Source organism: Natrix helvetica, assembly GCF_964273705.1.
Source record: "Natrix helvetica genome assembly, chromosome: Z".
Classification (NCBI taxonomy): domain Eukaryota; kingdom Metazoa; phylum Chordata; class Lepidosauria; order Squamata; family Natricidae; genus Natrix; species Natrix helvetica.
In genome coordinates, this window is record NC_138554.1 from 63296780 (window position 1) to 63320083 (window position 23304).

Sequence of the window (23304 nt, forward strand, 5' to 3'; positions counted from 1 at the left end):
CTGAATTCTTTAGGGTGCTAGGGTTCATCATATATAAACACATTTGTTTAATACAGCAATTCCTTGAGCCTATTGGTTACAGTATGCATTTTCCTCTGAAAACTTGTTTTTTTTTTAATGTTAAGTTTTTTTTTAAATTTCAAGCATTGACAACTTTATTATTTTTTTAAATAAAAATTTATTTTTAAACAAACAAGATATATAACATAAAACATCTTCAATTACGTACAGTGTGTCGATTGGTTACAAGGTTTTTGTGCGTCCTTTCCATAGTCATCAGCTTAAACTTTATCTAAAGTCACATATCATCAATCAAATATATTTGTATACATTATTATTATAGTACTTCATTTGTTTGATTATCACTATTATTTCTTCATTTTAAACAAGGCATTCTAAATATAAATTCATTTATATTATAATAATTCATTATATCATCTTCAATATATCCAATAATAAAGTATTTTTATATCCTATTCTAAGTAATTCTATTATTTTAGTATTGGTAACATTCTCTAATAATTTCCAATTCCATGTTTTTTTCCATTATTAATATCATCAATCTAATATATATGTATACAGTTATAATTATTAAATATTTATTGAGTATAGCTATTATTACATTCTTTTTATGTGAAGCATAACTACATTTAAGAAAATTTATACTATGGCATTTCATTACATCATCTTAAAAATCATCCAATGATATTACCTTATTTTTCGGAGTATAAGACGCACCGGAGTATAAAACGCACCTAGATTTTAGAGGAGGAAAACAAGGAAAAAAGTATTCTGAACCAAATGGTGTAGTAATATGTTATTTAATAAAATGCCAGTATAGCAGAACTTTTACAACCATGTATACTTTTTACAACCAAGTGTACTTTTTACAACAATGTATACTTTTTACAATTCTGTAAAGCCAACAGCAGTATTAAGAACCATCATCACTGTCATTAACAAAAGGGGAGAGACTTGAAGGTTCAAGCACTCCTCTAATTTTCTGGAAACCCCAAGAACTCATCATTGTCACTGGTGTCAGAATTTAGGAAGCTCAGTTGCTCACAATCACTTTCTTCTTCGCTACCTTCATAAATGATATCATCTTCGGTTCCATCTAAGGCATTGCTAATGCCACATTTTTTGAAGGATTGTGTAACAGTTTCATCCTTCACTGAGTTCCATGAGGTTTTCATCCATTCACAGACTTGAGTGATAGTGGGCCTCCTCATTAATCCAGAGGGTGTCAGAGCATGATTACCAGCAGCCGTCCATTTGTTCCACTCTTCTCGCATGTAAACTTTGAATGGCTTGTTGATGGAAACATCAAGAGGTTGCAACTGGCTGGTAAGACCCCCAGGAATTACAGCTAGATTGGTCTTCACTTCTTTGAGTCTTTTCTTAGTGTTGTCAGTAATATGTGCTCTAAACTGGTCAAGCACTAATAAAGCTGTTTTTTTCAGAAGCCCTCCAGGACATTTGGACCACACTTTTTCAATCCATACTTTCATGCCATGCTCATCCATCCATCCTTTTTCATGGACATGCACAACAACACCTCCTGGAATCACTTCTTTTGGGAAGGTTTTCCTTTTAAATATTAACATTGGTGCCAATTTGGTACCATCTGCACAGCAGGACAACACAACTGTGTAATGTGTCTTCTCATGTCCTGTAGTTTTTACAGTTATGCTTTTGGCACCTTTGATATCAACAGTCCTGTTTGATAGCACATCAAAAGTTAGTGGGACTTCATCCATATTCCCGTTCTGGCCAATCTCAAAGTTATTTCTCCTCCTAGAATCTATCACAAAAGTATGAAAAGACAGAATCTTAGCCTCATACTCTTTTGGCATTCTTTGCTCAATTTTAGCAATACGTTTGGCTTCATACATCACCATTTTTGTGGTGACTGCGAAGCCACTGTTCCGGTGACCTGTGATCCAGTCTCTCATTTCCTCCTTTAACTGTGGCCACTTTGCAGGAAGCCAACAAAAGTTGTGCTTTCTTTTATCTTTTACCTTTTGCAGCTTATCCACCTGTTTCCTCTACTCTCTTATCATCTTTTCAGTTGGAGGTGGTCCAAAATATTTCTCTGCTCCTCTGTTTCCATGTTCCTCAGCATATTTCAAGACTTCCAGCTTGAAAGAGATTGCATATGCCTGCCTTTTTGGCTTGGACTCTGACATTTTTCTGCAAGAAAGAACAATAATGTATAATATAATTATAATATAATTATTATAATAAATATATTATATTATATTATATTATATTATATTATATTATATTATATTATATTATATTATATTATATTATATTATATTATATTATATTATATTATATTATATTATATTTATTATATTATATTATATTTATTATATTATATTATATTATATTATTATAATAATATAACAATACAGTGCACTGTAGCTGAAACCACATTCATACACACACATTAGATCATTACACCCCCCCACTAAATAATATGCCCTAGCCTTAACCCTAACCCCAACCTGCAAACAGGCAATAAGCCTTAAACCTTAACACAATAAGCCAAATTCATTGGAAAAGTGCTGACAGCTTTAAGACCTGTGGACTTTCAACTCCCAGAATTCCTTCTCCAGTCATGTTACCTCAGATTTTCTGGAACTTACTGGTAAAGTCCACAAGTCTTACAGCTGCCACATTTGAAGACCCTTGCCATCCCTAACCAGTGCTTACCTGTGTGGTATCTCAGGAGCAGGTAGTAGGCTTCTCCAGGCAGCGTTGTCTGGGGCGTCGGCCAGGAAGCAGATGAGACATGTAGCTTATCCAGGCAGCAATGGGGCAGTGGCTTTGATTTTGCCCAGGAGCAGGTCAGGCTCCTTAGGCAGCAGCGAGGCAGAGGCAGCAGCAGCAGCAACTTTAAATTTTGCCCGGGAGAAGATCAGGCTCCTTGGGCAGCAGTGAGGCGGCGGCGGGGCTTCTTGGGCAGCAGCGAGGTAGTGGTAGCAGCAGCGGCAGCTTTAAATTTTGCCCGGGAGAAGGTCAGGCTCCTCGGGTAGCAGCAGGGTAGCGACGGGGCTCCTGAGGCAGCAGTGAGGCAGCAGCGGCTGTGGCTTTAAATTTTGCCCGGGAGCAGGTCAGGCTCCTCGGGCAGTAGCAAGGCAGTGGTGGGTTTAATTTTGCCCACGAGCGGCGGAGCAGCTCGGGTGGAAGGTCATCCTACCTACTTTTACCATCAATTGCTGCTGTTGCCACCATTGCTGCCACTATATCGCCACCATACCTCTCACTCCCCCCTCCCATCAGGTATGGCTCATGCTACATTCGGAATATAAGATGCACCCAGATTTTCAGCCTCTTTTTGGAGGGAAAAGGGTGCGTCTTATACTCCAAAAAATACGGTGCATCTTTATATTCTATTCTATATAAAATTGTTTATCTTTTATAAAAAGCTTTTCAACCTCATCTCCATAGTCCCACTTGCAATTTTATATAAAATTTTATATTATCAATCAAGTATGTATAAATGCATTATTATTGTTAATCATTTATTTGACTATAACTATTATTACTTTATCTTATACATAATACTCAAAGTTTAACTAAGTTTAACTTGATTTTATTGTACCATTTCATTTCATCATCCTGTAACTGGATGAAACTGTGAGAGGCTAAATCACTATTTGTAAATTTCTAGAAGTTGCTATTTTTTTCTATATACGCTTAGAAATCATGAAAAATTATTTTTTTACATTTCTTCCAAAATTGTATATCTATAGTTTAATTACAGTTATTGAATTAGCTGTCATTACAATGCTGCTAAACAGAATTAGCAAGATATTAGAAAATACGCCGGACCTAATTAAATATTTAAAAATAAGAATTAAAATATGTGATTGTTGTTTCTAGGTCACAAATGGATTTCTTTTGCATGGGTAAACTTTACCATGTTTATTTGAATATTTTTTTTATTTTATTCAGAAAGTTAAGAGAAAATACAGTACAAAAAAGAGAAATTTTACAAGAACAAAAGAAAATTAGACAAAACATTAAAAATGAAAAAAAGTATTAAAAAGGACAAAAGGCAGAAACATATACATATATTACCTCCCTTGTTGAATACCGATAAATATTTTGCAACAATATTTGTCGTCCCCTCACCCGCTGTTGAGAAGCAGACCCCAAATAAGTATAAACTTCTACATCTATTTGCAACCAATTTGACCTGTCATCTACTATACATAAAACCAAAGTAGTTAACAGAGGAATCAAAAGCAAAGTTAAACTTCAAAGCCCTCTGTTAACAATCTATTATTGTGTTTAACTTACAGAAAGTTTACTGCAGCTTCTTATCTATCACAAATGATCACAGTCATTATCTCTGATAAATATCCTCATTTGATCTTAATAATAAAACTTTTCCTTAAAATTTTGGTTGAAAACTTTCGCAGAATCATAAACTTCTGTGGTCAACAATCTTCCCAAAAAAATCCAATCCAAATTGTTTTTGAGATAGATACAGTAAGTCCATTCCCCGATTGCCATCAATCTTCTTAAGAAAATGTGTTTCATCCCTCATCAATTCTGTTAATCTGTAGACTTCATCTCCCTTTCAACCTTGCCCAACAAACCAGCATTTTCTAAACCAAGTTCCTTCTCCTTTAAATCTGCCAATAGCAGTTTCCAGATTCCAATCCAACCAATTGTGAGTTTGATTTGACCATAATTCCTAGTGTGTGGATATCCTCTTTAGGTTGATTTAAAATCATTGTTATTTTATCTAACTTTTTACCAAATTTTCCTATTTGAACTTGTAAGTTAAAAAGTATTTTTTGAAGGCTTCGCAGAGGGCTTTACCCTTAAACTAATGCCTTGTTTGCATTACCTGGGCATTCACTACAATAGTTCCTTTTCTAGTAAAGGGGAGTCAGATAAAGTTGCCACAGACAATGTTGAGATAATATTTCTCACAATACAGTAGGCTGAAAAAAAAAATTCCGTCAAAAATTTCTGCTCAGCAAAAAATCTTGGAAAATGGCCCCATAACTATGGTTTTTATTTTGTCCCACTTTAAACCCAAACCCACTGCTGAGGTGGCGCAGTGGTTAGAGTGCAGTACTGCAAGCTACTTCAGCTGACTGCTAGCTGCAGTTCAAATCTCACCAGTTTAAGGTTGACTCAGCCTTCCATCTTTCCGAGGTAGTTAAAATGAAGACCCAGATTGTTGGGGGCAATATGCTGATTCTGTAAACTGCTTAGAGAGGGCTGTAAAAGCACTATGAAGCGGTATATAAGTGCTATTGCTATTACTATTAACTAATACTAACTATCCTAATCAAAGTTCTATTTGAAAATATCTGTATGTTTTATATCTGTATGTTTAAAGTCCTTTTAGACTTTTGTTTTATATATACTTTATATTTTGTATTTTTTAGCTTTTTTAGCACTATGAAGCGGTATATAAGTGCTATTGCTATTACTATTAACTAATACTAACTATCCTAATCAAAGTTCTATTTGAAAATATCTGTATGTTTTATATCTGTATGTTTAAAGTCCTTTTAGACTTTTGTTTTATATATACTTTATATTTTGTATTTTTTAGCTTTTTATCATTACACTGATGTACAGGTAGTCCTTGACTACAATTGAACCCAAAATTTCTGTTGCTACAGGAGACAGTTGTTAAGTGAATTTTGCCCTAATGTATGACCTTTTAAGTGAATCACTGCAGTTGTTAAGTTAATAACACATGTTATGCGTATTAACTCCCCCATTGACTTTGCTTGTTGGAAGGTCACAAAAGTATCCGGGATACTTCAATTGTCATAAATATGAGTCATTGCCAAGCATCTGAATTATGATCACGTGACATTGGGATGCTGCCATGGTTGTAAGTGTGAAAAGCTGTTGTTTTTTCAGGACTGTTGTGACTTCGAATAGTCACTAAATCAACTGTTGTAAATTGAGGACTACCTGTATTAAACTAATGCCTTGTTTGCATTACCTGGGCATTCACTACAATAGTTCCTTTTCTAGTAAAGGGGAGTCAGATAAAGTTGCCACAGACAATGTTGAGATAATATTTCTCACAATACAGTAGGCTGAAAAAAAAAATTCCGTCAAAAATTTCTGCTCAGCAAAAAATCTTGGAAAATGGCCCCATAACTATGGTTTTTATTTTGTCCCACTTTAAACCCAAACCCACTGCTGAGGTGGCGCAGTGGTTAGAGTGCAGTACTGCAAGCTACTTCAGCTGACTGCTAGCTGCAGTTCAAATCTCACCAGTTTAAGGTTGACTCAGCCTTCCATCTTTCCGAGGTAGTTAAAATGAAGACCCAGATTGTTGGGGGCAATATGCTGATTCTGTAAACTGCTTAGAGAGGGCTGTAAAAGCACTATGAAGCGGTATATAAGTGCTATTGCTATTACTATTAACTAATACTAACTATCCTAATCAAAGTTCTATTTGAAAATATCTGTATGTTTTATATCTGTATGTTTAAAGTCCTTTTAGACTTTTGTTTTATATATACTTTATATTTTGTATTTTTTAGCTTTTTATCATTACACTGATGTACAGGTAGTCCTTGACTACAATTGAACCCAAAATTTCTGTTGCTACAGGAGACAGTTGTTAAGTGAATTTTGCCCTAATGTATGACCTTTTAAGTGAATCACTGCAGTTGTTAAGTTAATAACACATGTTATGCGTATTAACTCCCCCATTGACTTTGCTTGTTGGAAGGTCACAAAAGTATCCGGGATACTTCAATTGTCATAAATATGAGTCATTGCCAAGCATCTGAATTATGATCACGTGACATTGGGATGCTGCCATGGTTGTAAGTGTGAAAAGCTGTTGTTTTTTCAGGACTGTTGTGACTTCGAATAGTCACTAAATCAACTGTTGTAAATTGAGGACTACCTGTATTTTAATGCTTTTAAAATTGATTGTATCTCACTCTCCTTATATTGGACTTTGGTTATAATAAAGATTTGATTTGACTATAGACGTCTGCAGGAGGAAGAACAACAATTCAGAACATCCTCTTTGCCTGCCATTCCAAATCCTTTCCCTGAACTTTGCAGCCCCACAAATTCACCTGTGTTGGCACCGGGATCTCTACCTCAGAGTCAACCTATGAATAAGCAAGTGAGTGAGACTTCCTTTGTGTTTTTTAAAGTGGCTGGTTTTAATATGGATATCTGGCAAAATTTCTTGAGATCACTGATCACAACAAAGAATCGTGATACGCTGTAGTTGATCAAAGGGTGTCTTATTTTTAGCATAAGTATCTTAGTATATCTGCATGCATTATAATTGCTATTGCTCAGGATTATGAAGTAAAGAAGTTATTGCTTCTGAATTGGTTTTATATTCATAATTAATTACCAAAATCAGAGTGTAATCAGAACTGGACTTTTCAGTCCAATGCTTTCAATTTTAATGGGCAGTAGCACTCAGATGCCTAATAAAGAACTATCTTTACAAAAATTTGATTACTTTATGGACATTGCCTTTGTAAGTAAGTAATATTAAAACAGGAGTTATGAAAGCTTTTGTCTCCCCCCAAATCCCTGTCTCCGGTTGGATTCACACCAATGGAATGAGTGGGAAGCGATCTTGTTAAAAATATTTTTCTCTCTTGCTGTGATCATTGAAGAGCTATATATTTAGGCTAGCACTTGAAAGTAGCATGAATATTTGTCTTGCTTTTAGCATATGACAGTGGGATAGTTGCAACCCAGTTCCTTGTGAGAATTATCCTCCATCTATTGATAGAAAAAATGTTTTGGTAGCTTTAAAAATGCCCCCTTGGAATGTTTCATAACATTCTGATTTTCTACTAGATTGGATAAACATAGCACCATTATAGACAATTATCTTAATGTTCTTAAAGTTCCCAATATTCAGAAAGACTGCCTTAAAATGTATACGTTTGTGATAAATAGGTCTTTGCAATCTCCCACTTCACTGTGGGCCATTAGTTGTCAACTGGCTCTCCGCTGGTGTTTTTCCTCTACTACTGGTTGCTCACCACTGGTCCCCCACACCCTCATGCTGGCCAATTTTCAAAGAGGCTTGTCCCTGGTCAATAGGCTGCATAGAACAAATAGCTACATATCTGGGTACCAGGCTACACCTCATGGTATCTGCCATTGCCACCTATTGAGTTCCTACTTGATTCTGCTCTGCACTCAGATCTGAGATGCTCCAGCATTTCAAGGGAGGGCGCGGTGCAGACTGGGTCCAGGCAAGGTGGCAGTGGCTGTTGCCTCCTGAAAAACATGGTCAACCTTGTGTTCCACCAACCTAGCACAGATGATTTTAAGGGGACAGGGCAGCCAGCATTACAGCCAACTTTCAGTCTGGCTAGCTTCAAGCTTCAAAATCTTGACCTTGCTTACTGAACTAGATCCCAGTTTGTCAAACTGATGGGTTTGGTGGCCTTGTGCCAATGCTTCTGGGCTTGATGTTTTTCTGATCTTTTGTTTATGAAATACGCATCACACATCTTTTTCTAAGGTCACCAGAGATGTGGGGGCTAAAAGGGATGGAGATAGATGTAGGAGATTTAGCTATCATTGGTATATCTGAAATGGGGAGGGTAGTGATATTTGATAGTGATCTCCTCTCAAACCTAGAGAACACATTCATCTGCCATTTGCTGATTCTCTTCAGAAAGGGAAGGAGGCCTGCTGTAGCCAATGATATTCTTCAGGCTTTTCCATTCATTTGCTGGCCTCCTAGTTCTCTAAATGTCTATACCTAAAGAAAATTTATTAATAGCTCCAATTCAGTTTTGAGAGAAGTGCTGAGTGGAATACTGCATTATGCTCTGGTTCTAGTGCTGTTCAACAATGATTCAGAAATTGGATGAAGTAATTGAAGAGTGGCTTTTAAGAGGTGACACAAAACTAGAATGAGTTGCTTTAGTTAAAAGATATTTTTTTTAGAAACAAAGGAACAGAAAACTCTAGATAGGCTCATGTCTCTTTTGGGAATTGTAGTTCAAAACAGTTTGCTAACTGGTTTATGACACAAATTTAGGGAACTATCAAGAAGAAGGAACTGAAACCAAACCACATGAAAAACGGTTACAAGATGTGAATATGTTTAGCCTACAGCAACACAGTTGAAGAGAATTATTTTAAGAGTTTTCAAATATCTAAATATTTGTCATACAAAGAGACTTACTCATTGCCCATCATCAGAATTTAAAAGTTAAAATTACAAGAAAGGAAGAGAAGGCTAGCTGTCACAAAGAACTTCCTATCTGTATTAGCTGTCAGACAGACAAGTGGCCACATGAACCTGTGAGTTCTCCTTTACTTCAAGAGGCTAGGTAGTCATCTGTTTGATGACTTCTGTATTAAGTAGGGGTTGGACTAGATTATCCAGTTTCTTTCAATGTTATGATTATATGAAAACTAATACATACACACTGAAATGCAGAAATATTTAAATCAATTAAGCTAAATTCCTGTATGTAAAATTGTAAGATTATAGTTTGAACATAAGGATTATTGTAATTTTAAAAAAGATTTAATGTTTGGTTTGAGTCCAATTTACTTATTATATGATATAGCTTGAATATTCTCTCTCTCTTCCTCTCTTAACAGTAAATGTAGATAAAATAATATTTCTTTAAAAAAAACAACCCTGAGACATAAAATTAATTAATTTTAAAAATGGATCAGCTGATATAGCTGAAAGTATTAAAAATAGTCACATTAATTGGGCATTTCTTAATTAGCTTTGAAGATTACAATTAGGTTAGTATTGTATTTGGAGTACAGTATTTTATATTTGGAGTTGTCAGTTATATGTATATATCCTTAACCAGGTTTTCTGTAAAAGCTTTTGATAGAACTCTTGCTTTCTATTAAAAAGAAAAAATAATTTTAGATCATACTTTCTTAATGTAGACAGTATTCGTTAGCTTGATAGGAAATTTAGTTCCTCATAGTTTCACATTATGAACAATATTAAAATATAGATGTGCAATATAGATGTAAAATAGAAAAACAGATACCAAAAAATCCTACAAATCAACAAGAAAAAAGCCAACTAAAATTAAATATAAATGGGAGGGAGAAAATTCTGTACTTTCAGTAATAAAATTTAATTTATCCCTGTATTCTCAAATAACATTTTTTATTTAATTTAGGTAAAAAAATTGAAAGAAGAAAAAAATGAATTGATATGTCTTCAATGACCAAGTAATTTGTAGTTTCAAGAATAATTTCAAGATGCAAATAATTATACAGTGACAGACAAGACTAGAATTTGCCAGAATGGAACCAAAACAATCAGAGTTCATCTGAGATTTCAGTATAATTGAATTTAGGAAAGCAATGCACAAAAATAAAGTTTATCTTTGCCTTCATTTAAGGGCAAATGTGACTAAAATATTACAAATAAAATATGGAAATTTTTACTCCCTAATCAGCTTCACTATATAGAAACATTTTATACTTCTGCCACCTTAATTTTTTACTATGCTTTGAAACTAATTTGATGTGAAAATGATCTTCATTCTATTTAATCACATCTTTGTTATATATGTGCCATGTTAGTTTTCCTTATCTTCCATTTACAGTGAATGGCTGAGGGCTTTTGATAGGATTGCTTTAATGTGAATTCCTCTAATCTTTAAGTGGATAAAAAATATCTGAGAATAATCTGTACAGCTCTGATGATCCAATTCTAATCATCTTTAGTAAGAAGAGTTGTGAGTGGCCCTATCCTCATAGCGTTATAGCCTTGGGCAATTTAAGGATAATGATTGGTAGATTCTCCTGCTTTTTTTCTTCTTCTGCCCAGCAGAGTTACTGATGGGAAAAGTACCACCAATCCAGTGGTGGGTTGCAGGCTGTAGGCCCCGGTACGGGCACAATGGAGCCAGCCCGGAGCATCGGATACTGTTCCGGTATGGTGCTCCGGAAGGCCCACCCGCCTGCCGGAGCTTACCACCTGTGTTTTAAAGCTTCTGTGCTGCCACGCACGTGCATGGTGCATACAACGCCTGTGCAATGCTCCGCAGAGCAGCTGGAGCATCATGGAGGCAATAAGACGCGTGTGCTGCGCGCGTCCATGAGGATGCCGCCAGCCCCATTCCAACTGTACCGGTTGGAACGGGATTTGAAACCCACCACTGCACCAATCACTCTCCTTAAAGTAGGATGGGGTAGACTTGGGTGAGTTTGAGCAGGTGCCTGGAATAGAGATTTTAATCATCTTTCAAGTTGTCTGAGTGTAGAATGCTTCAATAGAAGTTTTGCACTAGTAATCTGTCATTTGAACTGTTTCCAAACGGGGGTTAAAGCTGACCTGAAAACTGACCTCTGCCCCCAAATAACCCAGATTCCAAATTGGAGGGAGGGAGGAGCAGAATGGGGTGAAGCAGAAGGCAGCTCATATGGTGTATTGAAAGAGCTCCTTACTTCATCCTGCTCCAATGGTCTGTCCTGCATTCTATTGATCCTTCTGCTGGATTTAAGGTTCTAGAAGATTTATTGGCCTTCCTGTCACTAGGACCAGAAGATGAAACTAGCAGAACCTTTGTCAATTTTACCACCTTCCAAATATTTCAGTAAACACTCTCATCATGAAATAATTTGCAGCATGCAGAACTATCTTGTGGATTATGCAAAATGGCATTGCCTGTTTCCTAAAAAAATAAAATATTAGAAAGCATACCCATGACTTATTAGCAGGAACTTCACAAAACTACCATCAGTGCACTTACACAGGACAGAATCCTGTGTGATTAATACATTCTCAGTTTAAATTGATCATGAGCCTTTTAAAAAAAAGACCTACCTTGGCGTACTAAAAGTGAAATTGTACTCATTAATTAACTAACAAGAGGCCTAGTGGTGCAATGGTTAGAATGCAGTAGTGCAGACTAATTCTGCCCACAATTTAGATTCGATTCTTGATAAGTTCAAAATTCCAAGATTCAATCTTCCATCCTTCTGAGGTAGTTAAAATGAGGACCCAGATTGTTGGGGCAATATGCTGAGATTGTAAATTGCCCATTGTAAAGCACTGCTACGTGGTATATATGTGTTATTGCTATTGCTAATCATGACTGTAATTTCTGTGTAGCTTGGTAGGTATGTGGTTTTCAATTTTTCCCTATATAACTAAGAAACAGTGATTATCCCAAGGTTCTCCAGCCTTTGTGTTTAAGGGTGAGGGGGACTATATCTTGTGTCTTGCTACTCTGAGTTCAGCATCACAACCATATTGCAGCAGACCTCAATGTGTTTGTTTGTGAGATTGTATTTGTGTTGTCTAAGTCACCAAAGAAAAGCATAAGATGTTTTCGAGGGACTAATAGTTGGTAATGTCATAGAAATAACTAGTAGAAGGGAAATAGAAATATTGTAGATGAAGAAATATGCAGTATAACTGAAAAATAGTAGATAGTAGTAAATAGAAGCAGGCCGCCCCTGCTTTTCCACAGCAGTTTCTCCTGAGGGGGTGGAAGGAAGGAATTCTTTAGAGGATGAGAAAGGACAATTAATATAATCCAATGAAAGGAGGGAGGCGTAATTTTTTTTGACGAAAAGCCTTCCTCCCTCTCCCCCCCCACTGCCGCCTCCCCCTCTTCAATACTGGACCCGGTGCTCCTTCTTCACAGCCCACATCTGTGGGCGCCTGCAAAGCCAGGCAGGAAAAGAGGAGAAAGGGGGGGGGACTCTCCCGAGGATGAGCGAATAAAAGGACATGCTGAAATATCTGCAGCTGCTGTGGCTGCGAAACAGGGCACCCCCGTCTCTTTGCTCCCCTCAACCTCTCTCTCTCTCTCTCTCTCTCTCTCTCCCCACCCCCCAATGGCTCAGCATGAAGAACTGGGAGGAACCGTGCTGAGGAAAAGGAGGAGGAAGGAAAAGGAGGGGGGAGAAAGAGAAAGGGGGAGAAGAGAAAGAGTGACACACAAAGGGGAGAAGTTGGGAGACGCTCCTACTAAATACTAACCTACTCTGTTTTTTGGGGGAAAGGGATGATCCCAGGAGGGGAAAGGAGAGGGGGGTCCTTGGGGAAGCTCTACCCTCTATTCCCCCCATCCCAGTGAAGCTAGCTCAGTTTGGGACCCTGCCTTTCTAACTTCATTTGGGATCTTTTGATTTATAGGATCTTCCTTTACTCTCCTCGCCCCTTTGCTGGCACTTTTGGAACTTCTCTTTGTTGGGCGGGCATTAGGGGTGGGGGACAATCTAACGACTCCCTTCCCAAAGTCAGGAAAAACATGGAGGAGGAAAAGTAGCAGATCGCCCAGTGGAAAGCTGGGCGCTTTCCTGCTTTCCACGCGCACACATTGCGATCCACAGCCTTGCAGTGGGATGAAACTTATTGAACCTTCCTTCTCTTCCCCCCTCCGCCCCACCATTAAGTCCAAGCCCCCAAACCCTTTTCTTAAAAGCAAGCCTGCTGGGGCTCATTATCTTTTCTGTTGCATTTCTCTTTTTCTCTCTTTTTCTCTTTTTCCCTCTCCTTCTCTTTCTTCTCTGTTTCTCCCCCCTTTCCTTCCTCCTCCTCTTCCTCTGCACGATTCCTCCCAGTTCTTCACTCTGAGCCATTTAGGAGTGTCGCAGAGGGAGAGAGAGACAGATTGAGGGGAGTCTTCTTATTTGCTCACTCTCGGAGAGTTCCCCTCCTCTTTTCTCCTTTCCTGCCTGGCTTTGCAGGCACCCGTAGCTGCAGGCTGTGAAGAAGGAGTGCGGGATCCAGTATTGATGGGAGGGAGAGGAGGTGGTGGGAGGGGAAGGGGAGAGAGAGAGGGAGTAAGGCATTTTGGCAAAATCTTTTACGCCTCTCTCCTTTCATTGGATTATATTAATTGTCCTTTCTCATCCTCTAAAGAATTCCTTCCTTCCACCCCCTCAGGAGAAACTGCTGTGGAGAAACAGGGCCAAGAGTAGGAGACAAAAAGTCCTAGAACCCCTTCTGAAGTCTCCAGAGGGAGAAAAATGGCCTAACACGCAAACCGGAAGTCCGTTCCCGAACTTCCGGTTTGCACATTGGGTTGTTTTTCATCCTATGGATGCTTCATCCATAGTGCACTGGATCTGAGACAGGGCAGTGCCTTGCGTGCCCTAAGAAATAGCTCTGCGTGCCATCTGTGTCACGCATGCCATAGGTTCACCATCATGGCACTAGGGTCAGGGAGCCTCTAACCAGACAAGACAGATAACTATACTTGTATATTTACAGGAAATAGGGATGGATCTTAAGCTGCTGAAAAGAAGCAGTATTAGTTTTTGTCTAATGCTATAAGTGGTTCATAATTGCTGTTGATAAAAGGATGAAGACAACTATCTCATATTTGTTTAATGTTAGTTTCTGGTTGGGATTAATTTAGTCACAAAGTCCTTGGCTCCCTGTAGTGAAAATATGCTCTGGTGAGCTGTGGGTTTTCTGCTTCCATCCTGTATACCTGGAGAGGAAGAGGGTTTTAAAAGTTATCATTTGGAACAAACTGCAATTACTTGTAAAACTGATTGCAACTTGTTTAAATGGATCTGGCATTAATAACCTATATGTTGTAAGAAACTCCAGGATTTTTTTGAAATAAAATCTGGATGCTTGGCATTTCTTTCTTCACAGTTCCTCTTTTCCTCCAAAAAACCTAAGCTTTTCCATGATGAGAATTATGAATAAATCTTATCATTGTAAATTCCTAACATGTAATACCTGCATTCTATAAATAACAATGACATACAGTTATCTTTCTTAACCTTTTTTAAGCCTCTAGAACCTATATATTTGTTGTTTTTATCCTGTTTTTATTATTTTTACAAATAACATATCCTACACACCTTTCTCCTATTTTTCTCACTACAACCATCCTGAGAGACAGTGACTGGCTTTCATGGTTAAGGAGCGATTTGAACTCATGGTTTCCTGCTGTGTAGCTTGGTGCCTTAACCACTACACCAAACTGTCACAAAAGGTGGGGGCAAATGCCAAAGATGAGTGCCTCATATAAGCAAAAAAGAAGAAAGGAGATCAAGGATACCCCACCCCCATTTTTTATTTTATGCATTTGTTTCTGCCACATATTCATATATAATCCCATAATGCACAATTTAGTCATTCTTCCTCACATATGCTTTATGCCTGAACCCTCATTCCTGTATAATTAGGAACTGGTAAGGAAAGAAGCTTTTACATTGCTGGATGGGATGAGATGTTAATCTGGAAAATGGCAATGAAGATTAACCTCCATTCCTCACCCTCTCTGCCTTGTTATGATGTAGTTTAAGATTCTGAACTGATGGTCTCTTCTTTGATGCTATTAAGCCTGAATGTGAGCTTCATGTACTGCCTACTTCCTGTGTAACAAACGAAGCACAACCTTCAGTTCAGTTAAGGAAATTTCTTGTGCTACTTACTGTTCATCTATATTAACTGCTACAGTACATAAAGATGGCACGTTTCCAACAATGTTTTAGCTCTGAAGCAGTTGCAGCTAAGTCTTCTACAAAAGTTCACATTATTTCTTTGAGATTGGTGAATGAATGAGTGTACTGTGAGTCCCTGAGTTCAAACTTTTCTCAGCTGTGACCTCAATAGATAGCCGCTGCCTATCATTATCAGCCTAGTAATTGTGATAGAGCACTGGTGTCAAACTAGAGTGCATCACGTGACATCACATGCCATATCACGAGGTTTTTTGCCTTTGCAGAGCTGGGGTAGCATGGCCTGCAGGTGATGCACCCAGCCTGTGGGCCACCATTTTGACATCCCTGTGACAGAGATATAATATTTGCAAGTGGCTTGCAGTAACATAAGGATTAGGAAACAGTAGGTATAACATGTTTGGTACTTTTGGAATCTATTTTTCATCTCTCTGGCTTCCTGTGGTAGAAAACCTTATTCATATGTAATTTATGATGGAAAATTTGAGAAGCAATTGATTTTATTAGGTTATATCTAGACACATGGCATAATCTGTTGGTTACTTTAAAGTTCTGTAAAACATTGGGTTTTTTTTCCTGCATTAAGTTTATCTGGTCACTCTTCTGAAATGAATTCATATAAGGGAAAGAAGGGGACTAAAAAGGAGGCTACTGATGTTTGCTGCTGCTGCTGCTAATGAATAGATTTTTCAGGAAACACATTTGTTCTTTAGCTGCCCACAGCAATGACAATTGAAGTAGTTGAACCTGTCTTACTTGGGTTGTAACCAGTTGAGTATGAAATATTCTACCATTAGACTCTGGAAAATAAAGTCTCCAAGATCCTAGTTTTAAAAAGAGGCTAAACAGTGTATAAACAAAACTTTGAGGTCCACTTTTATTTGTAAGCTAGGATGTTTTTTTTTTGGGGGGGGGGGTTGAGGATATGTAGGAATTTTATGAAACTAGATCACTTTTTAGAGTTTCTTTAATAAGGACTCCCCTTCCCCCTTCTTCTGAAAGAGCTGTCTCATCCTGCTTGTCAAAAGATGCTGTTTTCCTGAATGCACCAGCTTTGAGTCGTGTTTTTTTCCCTTCATATTTAAATTTTAACTCCTCCCTAATCATGTCTTTCCATGCTATTCTGTGCTGCTGATTCAAAAGTGAGCAGAGAATTGGTATTGCATTAACACGACACTGTGGAGTCCCTTTCTTAAATATACAGCATAATACAAGAATGGACAGATGAAGCTTTTGAATTTATGATAATTCCTCAGCTCTCTTTAAAAGCCTTTATTAAGCTTCGGAGTAGCAGAGAGGGAAGAAACGATCCTTGCTTGTGTGTGTGTATGTGTGTGTGTGGAGGGGGAGAGAAGTAGTAGCATTAAAAGCTTTGGAGAAGTTCAAGGGTTTAACTTGCAAACAAATGATATCAGCTGCTTCCACAAGGTGGGAAAAGGAAACAGACCAACAGTTCAAGGAGCCAGACGGGTTTGGGCTGCAGAGTTTGGCTCTTTTAAACTTTGGTGATCCTGGTGAATGATTTCTGGGCTGTGTGCTATTCTCTTTTAAAATGCATGTGGGGGGTCATAAAGGAAGAAAAATTCTTCCTGGGGTCATAATTTGGATGTCTGCGAGTTCTGTGGAAATGATTACATCAGTCACAAAAAGGGCTAGGATTGGTCTGTACAGTGTGGTTTGATTCACTACCTAAAAGATTGTGCGTAACCCTTTGAGGGAAGTTCTGCTTCCTCCAGAAAATGGTGCACACACCACCAGGACTTGCTGACACTGAAATAACTATTGAAATAACCCGAGTTGCTTGAGCTTGGAATTTCAAAGGGCTGGAAGGGGCAGAGAACAATCTTTCTGAGCAAGAAATCTATATTTCAAAATGCCTTCTTATTCTCCTGACTGCTGCTTTGTGCATACTAGTGAGGTAAAATGCTTTCTTTTTCTCTCTCCTTCCCCAAATCAGAATATAAAGTTAACACAGGGTTAAATCTGTATTAAATCTTATTCTAAGGTTAAACTTGTGAATGGGATACTTTTTGCAGGATTAATACTATTTATTATTACTGATTAAGACAATAGTAATTGGTAATGGGAATATTTTTAATGAAGATTCACAGGTTGCCAGCGGACTACAGTCTCATCTTAATTAATGATTAAAGATAATAATTTGTGTTTATTTTTATTCTTGTCAATTATTAGTATATTTAGTGGCAAGAAAGGATGAGATTTTGTGATCCGAGCATGGAAGAAGTGTAACTAGTACTTGCAACTGTTTAAAATTCAGTTCCAAATTAGACAAACTTAATACTAATCAAGAGAGTTGTTAAAAAAATGCTTTTTTTATTTCATGTTTTTGAGTGTTAAAACACTCCAGAGCAAAAAAATCCTGAAGTGGAGAATAAGTGATTAATCTTGCTGCCTCTTTACCTCTGCCAATTGTTTGGATCCCTTATATTAGGGATTTAATATTTATATTAATATTTAATATTCATATTAACATAGTTGTAAGATTTTTCTGAGACTCCTAGCTTGTTGGTTTTCTAGAAAAGATGCAAAGATACATTGTATGTAATGTGTGTTGTTTATAGCTTTCCTTTCTATGGCCCCAAAATTAGATAAATTATTCAAATAGACTTAATCTGAACAGTGCCTAGGAGGCAGCATTTTATTGCATCAGGGTATATATAGATTCATTATCATATACCACAATGTGCCAAATATCAATTATTTATATTATTTGGTGTGTTTTTTAATGTTTTTTGGAATATAGTGCTGCTATCAATAAAGTGTATCATTTTTTTGTATTGCAGGATATAAAAGTTTTTAGTGAAGATGGGACTTGCAAGGTAGTTGAGATCTTAGCAGATACAACAGCCCGGGACCTCTGCCAGTTGCTCGTTTACAAAAGTCATTGTGTGGATGACAACAGCTGGGCCTTAGTGGAGCATCACCCTCTCATAGGATTAGGTATGAAGGAATACAGAAAGGAAATTATATTAAAAACCTGAATTTCAATAATAATGAAATAGATTAGCTTTGTTGGGGTAATCTGCTTATTATATGAATTATCATCGTAATATATAATATAATTAAACATATTTATATATACTTACATATGATTATATGAAAGGAATTCCTACCAGTAAAAATACAATAAAAATATAAACATTTAACAGGCATTTAAGTTACTTAGGAGATGTGTGTTTCATAAATAACAAGACTGCTACAATATAATCATATTGATACATGCATGACAGTTCTAACGTACACATTTTATCAACATGTATATGCAGTTAAATATTAGATTTGTATGCTGCCAATCTTTTATAAGCACTATATATCTGACTTATTCCATGACATTAATGGAATTTTGATCATATATTGTAATATATACACTTCTGCTTGATGACTTATTGAGGGAGGGGTGGATTTTGCAGCAGTGTATGGGTTTCTATTTAGAGTCAGATTGCCATGTAAACCAATAAGTAGTGGAAATAACTTGCGTGTTTCAGCATAACACATCATTAACATCCACTTAAGACTAGTCTAGCACCAGCTAGGATTGTGCTTCCTTAAAATTAATTTTATAGAAGTGGAAATGGTGGTAGATTTCATGTTGCATTATATGGGGATCGTGCATAGATTTGGAATCTGCTTTTAAGCAGCTGTTCCTGCGTATAGTGAAATTAAGGTACCATGGTTACAGGAAGAAATCAAGAATTAAGAATATTTTTAATCCCCTAATAGTTGGAAAATACCTTAGATCGTGATTGATTTCTTTCCTTCTTTCTTTCTTTCTTTCTTTCCTTCCTTCCTTCCTTCCTTCCTTCCTTCCTTCCTTCTTTCTTTCTTTCTTTCTTTCTTTCTTTCTTTCTTTCTTTCCATTCTTTCTTTCCATTCTTTCAAATACAGCAGTGATGACATATTATTCAACCAGCTTCTCAAATTCTATTTGATAAAAATGCATAGTAGGACTTTTAGAAAGACCCTATAAACTGGATGTACCCTGTACCAGATCCTCATAAAATGAATGTGAGGATAATTGTTGCACTTAGTATTTTTCTCTCTCATTCTCTCTCAAATTAAAATTGGTTTTAAAATTCAAAATTTCTTTTACAAGTTTTTCAAAATTACCAAGACAGTGTTCAAACTGAAGTTTTAATCCTTTGTTTTCAATATTTTTTCCAGATTCATCCAGTGATGCACTAATTCAATTTCTGTGATATCACAGTAGTTTCCATGGTGATTAATAGTATCATCAAAACCCACCTGTTTAATCTAGCCGGCTTGGCCTAATTCCAGCTCTCCCACCCCAGTCTGTATTTTTAAATTTTGGTCTTAGGCTTAGTTTTTAATTTTTATAAATTTGTACAGGGGTTTAAAGTTTAATTCGTTTTTAACTATATTTATGATTATTTGTAAGGTTTTTTAATTTGGTACCTGTACACCGCCCCGAGTCCCTTCAGGGAGAGGGGGCGGTCTATAAATCAAATCAAATAAATAAATAAATAAATCAGATTCTATAGTGTGATATTTTGAATGAATCCTAGAAATAGTTGATTAGGAAATCAAAAGCTTTTGTTCATTCAACAATTGTATTTAGCAATGATTGGTATTTTAGTCACTGTCAACTACATCCTTAATTTTTTTGAAGTCTCTGATCATAGCAAATTGTACATAGCTGTATAAATTCAAGTTCCATTTTCCATTTAATCATAGTTTGAGTTATTGTGGATTATTGAGTCAGACGTCATAATCTATGGTTTGAAGTTGGATGCTTCAATAAACCATACTTAAACTCACTCTCGGTTTTTCAAAATTTGTGCATGCTACTAATTTGCAGTTAGCTAAACAATGTTTGTGAAAGCTTCTGGTCTCCCTATAAGAAAGTAAAATTTGACAGCATGTTTGGTTGTAATGCCAAACACCAATTTAGTACTGTATATGTTAACATCCAAGCTGTTTGTTTTGCGTTGCCCTAAGATCATTTTGATAAGATTTGCATACATCTAATAATTTAACATGTTCAAATAACATAAAACATTTATCTGGGGAAATCCTATACCTAAAATATAACTGAACATTACTAGGTTTCTGTTACAGACGGGAACTCTAAGGCTAAAATACAATGACTTGCTTGTATCCATTTAATGAATCCACTAGAGTCAAGTTTTGAACTGAGGATTTCCTTAATTGCTATTCTGCATTACTGTCATACATTTTAAAAAGGTATATAATTTGTGTCCCAGTTGTAAAGGAATGAAATTCAAATTGTCCTTATTCTGGCATAAGAATTCAATAGTTCAAATTCCAGAAATCTGCAGGCAGCATAGATATTGCTGTGAATTCTGGCAAACTTGAATTAATTTGGCTGGGGGATTCATTTCCTTCCCTAAGGGAAAACATATTAATTCACTTTCTTTTGCCTTCCACCACAACTAGTTTATTTTCTTTTTAGATGCCACTTTACCAACCTAAGTTGTCTTCCACTTCATCTCACACTAGTTTTATTCAGCCTCTGGGAAGGAATGGGTTTAAAAAGTAGTTTCCAACACCAAAGATACAGAAATTATTGCACTCCTTTGAATACTAACCTCACATATTTTTCATAATACGCCTGGAATTCTTGCATATGTTCTAGAATATTTTGTCCAGTTTTGACTGATGCAATTTAAAAAAAGTCCTTGTTGAACAGCCAATTGTTTAGCAGCTGTTCAAAGTTACAGTGACACTGAATGATGGGCAACTAATGACCATTTCTTACAGTTGTAGTTATTTAATCTTCTCTGCAGTGGTATGACTGCAAGTAGGAGTTTAGAAACCTATCTTCAATTACAACATTCACAGAATATTCACTGTCATTGGTTGCCATTTACAACCTTCACTGCCAGCTTCTGAAAAGCAAAGTCAGTGGGAAAGTTAGCAGTTTTATATATAGTGATCACATGGCCATAGGATGTTGCAACTGTGCAGGATTCACATAACATGGCCATCATAATTCAGTGTAGTCACATGATATTATACTTTATTACTATGCAACAGTTGCTGTTCCCAGTTTTCATCATTAAGTAAGAACTACCTTATGACCCAATAACTTTATTTTCAGAGATACCACTTTTTTTTGGTCTTTAGAGGCAAGTGGATTAACATAGGCTTGTATAATAGGGGTTTTAAGTCTAATTTTTGGGTTTTTTTAAAAAAATGTGTAAGCCACATAGTAAGCCGTAGACATATAATTGTGATATCCAATGTTCTCTGTCAATTTGAACATAGGATAATAGAGTTGGAAGAGACCTTGCAGGTCTTCTAGTCGAACTCACTGCTCAAGCAGGAGACCCTTTATCAGCGATGGCGAACCTTTTTTGGCTCGCTTGCCACAAGTGGGGGGAGCGCAGGGGGGTGTTGTGCGGGCATGCCGCACCCATAATGCAACGCACGACCCCCCCCCAGTGCATATGCATGCACAACGCACGACCCCCCCATTTTTACATGCTTTTTTCGCACTCCCCAGGCTCCAGAGGCATTATAGGAACATGGGGAGGGCGAAAAGAGCCTCCCCCGCCCCCCCGGAGGCCCTCCGGAGGCTTCAGCGACCATCCGGAGGCTTCCCTGAAGCCTTCGGAACGCTTAAAACCACCCTCCGAGCAAACCGGAAGTGACTTCCGGTTTGCTTGGAGCGTGGTTTTAAGCATTCCGAAGGCTTCAGAGAAGCCTCCGGACGGTCCCTGAAGCCTCCGGGGTGGGCAGGGGCAGCTCTTTTCGACCTCCCCAGGCTCCTATAAAGCCTCTGGAGCCTGGGGAAGGTGAAAAATAGCTTTTAAAAAGGTGAACTCAGCTGGCCAGCGCGCGCATGTGCGCTGGCCAGCTGACAGGGCAGCGCCTCGCGTGCCCTGACAAATGGCTCCGCGTGCCACTTGTGGCACGCGTGCCATAGGTTCGCCATCACTGCCCTATATCTTTTCAGACAAATGATTGTCAATTTTCCTGTGCGCTGCTTGTAGAGTCCAAGCATGGGTTAAACTCAGCCAATCTGCCCAGGACTGAATTGAAACTTTAGCCACGCCTCTGGTGCTGCCTTGACTGGAAAGTTTTTTCAATTCAGTCAAAGCCCAGTGGACGCGTTTTCATTTTCTCTCAGTACTTGGCAGATTGCCTAGAGTCTCTTTTTTGTGTTTTTACAGTAAATTTTCCTTCCTTTTTATTTTTTCCTTCCCCAGAGAGCAGGCTTGGTGAGTTTTTAATGTTTCTCTTCTTACCAGTGTGGTTTGAGGTGTCCTGGGATTGCCCGGGTGCCTGCTACTGCCCGGCAGGCTATCGGAGGCGAAGAGTGTGCAGGTGGTGGGTGCAGCTCCGCGCATTTGCCACGGGACCCCTGCCCTCTAAATCGGCTGTTTTGGAGGTTATAGCCTCTGCCGAAGGCAATTTAAAGCTTCTCGCTGCCGGCGTCAGGGGTCCCTTGAGTTTCCTTGCTGGCGGTGGCTATTTAGGCCTTTCCCTTTGGTGGAGCGGCCATTTTGGATTTTATTTTTGGCGTGGTGGCCATTTTAAAATCATTTTTTATGCAAAAGACATGTTGGAGCTGTATTTTTGTAGTGGCAGCCATTTTCTTTGACAATTTTGGCACGTTTTTGTTATTGATAGTCAACCGACTTGCCTCGCTCTGCGCAGATCGACACAGGGAGCTTTCCTGTCTGGATTGTTTTGGCGAGTCTGCTCCTTATTCCGGACAATCAGTCTGGGCAGCAGTAGGGGTATTTGGCCTTCCCTGGTTATACCCCTTAAGACTTTCTGTGCTGGTGCTGGGAGCGGTCTAGCTCGCACCAGGAGTTTTCTACCTTTTGCCTCAGACTACCATTTGGTCTCATTTCAACCCCGTGGCCTCAGTGA

The 23304-nt window shown here is 37.8% G+C and overlaps 1 protein-coding gene across 3 annotated transcripts in view; it reads left to right on the forward strand.

Moving 5' to 3' along the window:
* Positions 1-23304, forward strand: part of GRB10 (growth factor receptor bound protein 10) — a 168735-nt gene that overhangs the window by 82782 nt on the left and 62649 nt on the right. For all 3 annotated transcript variants that reach the window (XM_081971040.1, XM_081971042.1, XM_081971041.1), the window contains 2 exons: positions 7000-7141; positions 18228-18384. In XM_081971040.1, the coding sequence (XP_081827166.1) occupies positions 7000-7141; positions 18228-18384 (299 nt within the window). The remainder of the gene's footprint in view (positions 1-6999; positions 7142-18227; positions 18385-23304) is intronic.